General features: G+C 39.5%; 1 protein-coding gene across 3 annotated transcripts in view; it reads left to right on the top strand.

The window, feature by feature from the left end:
• The first annotated feature begins 562 nt into the window (after window positions 1-562).
• The window catches only part of ttyh1 (tweety family member 1), a 33515-nt gene continuing 25476 nt past the window's right edge, over window positions 563-8601 (top strand). The window contains exons 1-2 of one of the 3 annotated variants that reach the window (XM_059340049.1): window positions 563-875; window positions 6703-6868. In XM_059340049.1, coding sequence (XP_059196032.1) covers window positions 6734-6868 — 135 coding nt within the window. In that variant the 5' untranslated portion in view covers window positions 563-875; window positions 6703-6733. The remainder of the gene's footprint in view (window positions 876-6702; window positions 6869-8601) is intronic. The other 2 variants (XM_059340050.1, XM_059340051.1) reach the window with 2 other exon arrangements.

Genomic DNA, 8601 nt, shown 5'->3' with positions numbered 1-8601 from the left:
TCCCCTGCATCTCCCCCTCCCCATATCCATCTATGCACTAATTTTACGTGCATCTCTACCTCACATTAGCTCTCGACACTTTGCAGCCTTGCTGTCATAGGCAGGAGTTCACTATTTTGCATCCAACATGTGAGTGTTTTTTAAAATCTCTTTTCACTATTATTCAGCACACACACCGTCGCCTGCGTTTTCACTCTTTCTCTCAGTAATCTGGTCAGGGTTCAGTGTGGTAGTCTGGATGCAGATTGGTCAGGTTGATGGGAGTGAGCGTGGATGCTTGGTGGGGGTTGGCATCAGAAGTGTGCCTCGGTATGAAGTGAGTGAGGGGTTAGACCCTGCTAATCCCCGTTAACAGATTAATTATCTTTGGGCAATATCGTGTTGCTGCCGTGTTGTGAAGTCGATTGGGCGTTGAGTTACGAAAGGCTACAATGCAACGATAAAGGGTCCCTTAGGGGTGTCTCCTCAATCTTAATCCCTCGCTCTCTCTTTCTCTCTCTCTCTCTCTCTCTCTCTCTCTCTCTCTCTCTCTCTCTCTGTCTCTCTCACTCGCTCGCTCTCACTGAGAGCTCCTCTCTCATCCATCAACACAAGCACCTCTCCACTGTCACCAGACAACCATACAATTATTGGCTATTTAATATTTCAATAACTGCAAGAATTATTGGCTCATTTTTCCTCCCCTTCTCCTTTTTTCCCCTCTTCATTTTGACATATTTTTGGCATGTCTCCAAGCCATTTTTTAAGGATGATGTTTTTTCAAGAGCATCAAGCGTTGATGGCTGGCAGCATACCTCTTTGAGTGGGTAAATATTTCACGGACACCGGCGAAGAGAAGACGAGGAGAGAGAAACCTCCCAACACAACCGACTGAGGTAAGAGACTCATCTTGCTCTCCTGTCCATGTAGTGTGGCTTAATTGTTGATATAGTTGCAAAGATCAAACATCAATCAAGTGATTTATGATATAAATGCACTTTACACCACATCACAGTGTAGTGCTAATCTGGATGCATGCTTTTCTTTTTTAAATAATGGATGTTCATGAGACCATTTCACCAGATTGCCAAAATGGATTCATCTTTGCAACTATCACACCTAATGGATGAATCTTCTCCCATTTGCAGAATAAGATGCTGTAATGATTTGATTGCATGTATTTTCCACCCAGTTGTAGTTTTATTTCTCTCATATTTGCTTTTAAATCTGCAGGATAATTTATATATTTTGTTCTGCACTGGATTGTCTGTTCGGTCAGATAGTGTGGAAGCGTTTTGTCACCATCAACTTGTCATGCTGGACTCTTGCACACATCAAAGCACTGATTCGCTCTGACTTACTGACTATGAGCTGCACTCACTTACCTTCGGTCAGCTGCACTCACTTTGAAGGTTCATTGTTGCAGAGCTGAGCATTCATTTTACAGACGGACGTGAAGCAAAAATTTAATTTTAATTGAGAATATTGTCCTTCTCCCGTCGTTTTATGTCAGTAGATAATGGTAACTTTGCACCCTTCATAGAGATGTTAATTAATTTCTCCTGGCTGACATGGTGTGTCATGGGACTGAACGCTTTCTCATAAATTACGGTCATTAAGGTTGTTGTTAAGAGGCTGTTAGACGACCACTCGGGCTGTAATGTGAATCGTAGCAGATTTTATGAGGCAAATTGGATTCGTTTCAGCAGCAAAAGGACCCCATTAATTATATCTTCTGCTCAAGAGAGTTGTATTGTGATAAAGAGATGAAGGTGGGGATGAATTTCCTGTGCTAAATATGATCCTAAATTCAGCTGACAGAGATGCCTCAGCCTTGTTCTCATTAGCTGCCTCACAAAATGGCCCTTTTCTTTACATTCAGACATCATGGAGTCTCATATCACGCAAGTGATTTCATTCTGTGCCGTCTGAGCTCCGTGCAGACTGAAAGCAACAGAATTGTTCCCTTTTTTTTGTTTTTTTTGGTCACAAGCTTAAGGAGTTGGGTGAGAGTCGTTGGTTTCTTCAGCATCCCTCTCCTCGACTCTCCCTTTTTTTCTTCTCCTTTCCTCCTCCGTCTGAACTCAAAATCACATTTATTTGGCTTCAGTTATGCAATGGTAAGAGGCATGATAACAAGCTGGCAGGAGACATCACGTCAACTTGAGGCTTCCTATCTGTGACAACTGCTGAGTAACTGCTGCTCCAGAGGACTGAGACCCCCCCCTCACCCCCACCAGCACCTCCTCAGGTGGCCCCAATAACTTCCTGGGTTTCTGAGAATCTCACCTGAACTTTGACCTCATGTCCGTCACCAATGCTTTTTTATCCTTCATGCATCTTTAATATGATTTATTGCGAGAATTACAGTTGGACAGATAACCTGCTGTCATGCTGGTGATTAAGATGTGTATAAGAGGTGTATTCTGCCTCTTATTGCCTCATGATGAAAATAATTTTAGTGCATTTTGGCATCCACAGTGGTGGACGAACTGTTCTGATCTTTTAATTAAGTAACATAAGCAATACCACAGTGTAAAAAAACTCCATTACAAGTTAAAGTCGTGCATTCAAAACAGGCGTACAGAGAAATTAACTATGTCAATATTTTTCACCAAATACTTTTATATTGATATTGCAACCCACGGGAATATCTATAGATCTCACGATAGATATTGTCAAAGTAATATAAAAATGCATATAATGGATCGTTCTGTATCAAAAAATACTTTGCACTGCAAATGTAAATATTTACATCATTTAGACGATGCTTTACATTCTGATCTCTGAAAAAATACTCAGTACTTTTCATTTTTACCATGTGGTTATTTCATATAGACTATTTACTTAATGAATTACCAGAAAACATGCTATATCATAATAAATATTGTTATTCGATGTATGAAATGCCTATGTCAGGACAGAAAACTTTGGCCATATCTTCCAGCCCTATTGCAAGACTATTGTAGAGGTAACTATTGGTGCTTCCACAAAATATTCACCCAATGAGATTTTTGATAAATAATCATATGTAATGTGAATATAATAACAAAGTGTGTAAAGGCAAAGAATGGAAAAGCAATAACAGTCTGGTAAGCTCAGAAATGTACATCACTTTACTTTTAGTCTTTAAAACCAAGAAAAGACATTTATTATACCATATTATGATATCCAAAATGGATGATAATATTGATATAATATTGATATATTGCCAAGCCCTAATTCAGAATGGAACTCAAGTAAAAGCTCATGTCAGAATACTGTGTATTTTAACACTAGATTATAATTATTGAGCTTAAACTATAATAATATAATATTTTATGTGTTGATTGTATCACTAATCTAAATCCAGAAAGTAACTAGTAACTAAAGTTATCGTATAAATGCACTGGAGTTAAAAGTACAATACTTTTCTTTGAGATGTAGCGGAGTAGAATTTTCAAGTAGCGTCAAATGGAAATACTCGCGTAGGGTTCAAGTACTTTAAATGTGTACTTAAGCACAATGCTTGAGTAAATCTACTTAGTTACATTCCACCGCAGGTCATCCATCTCAGGTAATGCTTTTCTGTCATTGAACAGGTTTATTGGTGGTGCTGATCACAACAGGTCGACTGATTCTCCTTTGATTGTTGAATTATTCCCTCATTTGATTATTATGCCGCTCAAAAAGCTTTTATCGCCTCCAAAGTCTGATGAATGCACCTCATACCTCTCGCCTCACAGCTCCTATAATACATCTAATCTAATGAATTCACTCAAGACAAACGGTCATGAAGGAATGCATAAACATAAACAGCACGCAGTGTGTTTACACGCTGCTGCGAGATGTGTGGTGGATGGATGCAACTCTCGCAGCATGTTAACCATTATGTTCAGCACAATTTTAATAAGGGAAATGGAGTGTTGGCAATGATTCGATTTGTGACAGTTGGGCTGCTGGAACCATTAAGGTGAACAGGCTTATTGTAATGGGCTTACAGCAGCCCTGTCTGGCCTGTGGGCGAGCTGTTAACTTGTTCTGAGCCATAAACGCCCCAAATCTGAATGGGGGAAATTGTGTGGCATTGAATTTGAACATGTGGCTCAATCTAAACTTTTATCATGCACACAATGATGTGCAATAGACTGAATCAATGGGGGCAGTAAAAAGCCCCAGCAGTGTAGAATACTGTGCTGATTGATGGTTGTATTGAACAAATAACAGCTGCATTAAAACATAATACAAGCCTTTAATTCAGACTCTATCTGACATTATTGGAGCTTAAAATGCAGGATTGTATCTGTGTGTAATATCAGCATTGAGCGGAGCTGTATGACCCTTTGTGTTTAAACATCAGTGCTGTTGTTTTGGTTCTGGCCGTGCTCTCCTCTCTTGAGCTGACTTAAAACGCTCCTTTCTTAAACAGTAAAGCTCTGACGGTCTCTTAATCTGTGCAGCCGCTATCAGAAGGCTACCAGGCCCCCATCTCGCCCTCTGTTCCCCCTCTGCTCCGTCATTGTAATGAGGATTTCAGAGTATGTTTTGGCTAACCGGATTGGCCCTTTGTATTTACCCTACTTTCTCCCCCCTGGCCAGCTTTAGCAAGCAGCGGTTGATGATGCAGTCAAATATCTTATTCTTTGTATATTGGTCCTCTCGGTGTCTTATACAGCGTTCTTCTCCTGCATGTGCTCTGCCAGGAAGACTTCTTCAAAGACCCCATATATCCCCCTATATAATCCACGCTGCTCCTATAGCAGATACCCTTTTTATAAGGTTAAGAGAGGTCTGTGAATAACAGCCATTCGTTATATATAGTCATGTAATCTCTCTGTGTTCAAGGCAAACCCCCCTCTGGATGCTACTAACGATTATTATCATGTAATCTGTTGATTATTTTTTACTTATTGATTAATCTTTTTTTTTCCCGGAGCCAAAGATTACATCCGGAAATATTCTCTTTTTGTCCACAAAACACAAAGATATTCAATTAACCCTTTGGAGTCTTGGGATATTTTGTCGGTTATTGAACACTTTTCATTCTGCCACTTAAAAATGTTTGCCATGCTGTGGTGTTGGAATAATTTTTTCAGCACAACCTCACCTTTATGACCTGAGAGTTATTTTTTCACTTTGACTTACTGGATCAACATTTTGAGCCCAAAAGAAACAAAAAAACGCCATATAAAATCTGATTTAAAAAAAAAAATATATATATATATTTTTAAATCACGTTCATCCTCAATGAAGACTTTTAAATCAAGTTAAATATGATCACTTCACACGGAGACAAAAAACTGCAAAGAGTGCAAATACATAAAGTGCCTGCAATACATGTTCATGCAAATTAGTTTTAGTCATAGGAGTAAAGTGCATAGACTACATGTGAGTTAAAGTTTCTAAATGTTGAAATTGGTTGCAAATATAATATATAAAAAGGTAAAATGAGGATAACATCTGTTTTTTTAAACTTTCTTATACTAAATATATTAAATATCTTCTTTTTACTGTCACCATCAATCAAAAACAAGATTGTAGTTTAAGCCAATCCTTTAGAGGGAACCTGACGGCTCGATGTTGCTTCGATTTTATATCATGACGTCATGAAGAAGTGTTGGTGCTTTCATGGACTCCAGAGTTTCAAAGATAAAAACGGAAACAGAAAGAAAATCTTGAACAACAAACGGGCAAACAAGTTATCTGTATTCATTCATCATGGTAGGGCATGGTGATATGACCAAAAATTTCTATCCAACACAGATCTAAACACATCTGGATTATGATGAATTTCACAATATATACTAAGAAATAAGCACATGGTTCAGCCTAATTTGTATCTGTATGAATTAGATACTCAACAAATGAAAAGAGTATTTTTTTCAGGCATCAGAATGTAAAGCATCGCCCAACAGTTGTAAATATTCACATTACGCAGTTTGGCTGCTGTTTATGTAGATATTATGTAGATAAATATCGACTACATACATTTTGTATCGCTTTGACAATATTTGTAGTGAGATTGCCCAGTCCTACCGGTTACAATATCAATATACAGTCATGGAAAAAATTATTAGACCACCCTTTTGCTTCAATTTCTTGTTAATTTTAATGCCTGGTACAACTACAGGTACATTTGTTTGGTGAAATATAATGATAACAACAAAAATACCTCATAAGAATTTAATTTAAGAACTGATATCTAGCCATTTTCCATAGATCATGATTTTGGTTATGATGTACCTGTAGTTGTACCAGGCATTACATGAACAAGAAAGCAAGGAGAAAACCAGGGTGGTCTAATAATTTATCCATCACTGTAGATATTATTTTTAAAATAATGTCATAGTTAATTTTAGTTAATTAAAAGATCAGAATCAGAATGTGAAGCGCTGACCAAATGACATAAATATCAGATGGAAAAAGACGTTTCATACCGCTGTATCTTCCTGACTTACATGTTGCCAACAGAAACAGGTCACACTAACTTCACTGAAGACTGATTTACACTCCCAAGAGCGTGTTTCAAGTAACTATGACTGACATTTTGACCCTTACTTTGCGCAGGGGATCACTGCTCATAAATTGCCTCCACTGAGCGCTGATGGTGAACGTGGGCTGGTAGAGCTCGCACTGACCTCTCTGTCCTCTCAGCTCGGGGAAGTCCTTCACCCCTCCTTCCCCTCTCTCCCCTCTGCTCTTCCTTCACATCCACTGACTCTTCTTCTGCTCTTCTCCCCACAGGGTGGAGGAGGGGGACCAGTGGAGGTAGAAAATGGCTGCCATGACCACGGTGCCAAGCTATGCCCCTTCGCTGTGGGTGAGAATGTGTCACGCCCTCCCCCGGCTGGACCTCACCATGCAGATGAAGGACAACATCTTTGTCCCGGACAGCTGGGAGTACCAGCAGGTAACAGACACCTGCCACGCCACATGCTGCACTGTAACTGTCCAATCTGAGGCGCCACATTGCATAATCATTACAGCTCCATTTGTGGTTAGAACTGTACAGGTATATTCTGCTCCAATTAAGTGACCTAATGATGGGCAATTTGCTCTACATCACACTTTAAATTGCTCCATAAATCCCTGAATGTAACAGCAATCTGCAGAGCCATGATGACTGCATTTACAGCCCTTTAAAACACCTTCTCATGCCAACTCATTGACCTAATTACTGGTGGGAAGATTGCACTAGACTCCTCCAAGAGCCCCTTGTCTCATTTTCTACCTTGGGGTGTCAAACTCTGGCCCGCAGGCCAAATTTGGCCCGCAGTGTAATTTTATTTGGCCCGCGAGGCAATACCAAATTATTATATTATAAGTAAATTAATGACATTGATGTGTTTTTTATTTGAAATTTGATTTTGCATGTCTGCACTATTTAGTTATATATTGTATGTTTATAAGCGTTGCTGGTTCCATATTTAATGTTAAAGCAAAACATGTTTGGTATATATTAAAAGGTTTATTTGTTCAATATTGGCTCGCGATTTTATTCAAGTTTTGAATTTTGGCCCATTGTGTATTTGAGTTTGACACCCCTGCTCTAGATGTAGAAATGCTAAACTGTTGCTTGCACCTCTACCTCTCTGTGCATGCAAATTGGAGATATATTGTGCAATTTAGTTGCAGGGAGCGCATTAGATTCAACACAGTGCAGGTTTCCACAGCTGCTTTTGTCTGTGTAGCTCTGAGCTGTGCAGTTTCTACTGCAAAATGCAAGGTTTCATCCCTCCTTCTCCTCCAACAGGCTCTCATACAAAACGCTCCAGCCAGCAGTGTCTCACAGTGCGTGTTTGTGACTTCTCTGCGGTACAAAGAAGGGGGGGACGCAAATTATCCTGCAGAACAGAAAGACAAAAGAGAGTGAAAGTGCTCTGAGAGAGAGAACGAGAGAGGGAATGAGTAATGCGAGGAGGTTGCTGAACAGAAGACCGGGCAGAGAGAGAGAGAGAGAGAGAGAGAGGGAGGGAGGGAGAGAGAGAGTGGCAGTGAATGTATTTAAGTAGGTCACAGATTATTAATAGAGATTCAGTGGTGTGGATAGAAAGAAAGAGAAGGGAGAGTGGGGGAGAGAAAGAGAGTGGGAGCGTGGGGAAAGAGGGATGGGCGGAGGGGAGCGGCGTCGGAGAGCGGGAGGTGAGATAGAGAGAAGGTGGAGGAATGGGGAGTGACAGACGGGCAGATGGATGAAGGATAATACTGGAGATATGTGTCGGAGCAAAATGCATTTCAGTAATGTTGACTTTACGACATGGAGCCTGATCAAAAGCAAAGTCTGATATGGCTTAGTGACATTAATATTCACTCTGCTGCAGATCAGGGATTCATGGGTTAAAGCCTTTCAGTGAGAGAAACATTTATTATTTTTTAAAATTAAGACTTGAAATGATGATGCTGAAATGATGGCACTCACAAATGACAAGGTACTACAAAATGTACTGTATTTTTTTTTAAATGAATGGAAACACTGACAGCAAGGACAACCCTGGGAAGATAATAATGAGAATATACACAGTCATGGAAAAAAATATTAGACCACTCTTCTCATTTTCCAGGGTTTCTTGATAATGATTTTGTTTTTTTATCAAGAAAACCACAGAAAATGTCTAGATATCAGCTCTTAAATTAAACTCTTAT

The sequence above is a fragment of the Centropristis striata genome, chromosome 8 (genome assembly GCF_030273125.1).
Source record: "Centropristis striata isolate RG_2023a ecotype Rhode Island chromosome 8, C.striata_1.0, whole genome shotgun sequence".
NCBI lineage: Eukaryota > Metazoa > Chordata > Actinopteri > Perciformes > Serranidae > Centropristis > Centropristis striata.
Note: the sequence above shows the minus strand (reverse complement) of the source record. Positions and strands in the feature narration are given on the sequence as shown.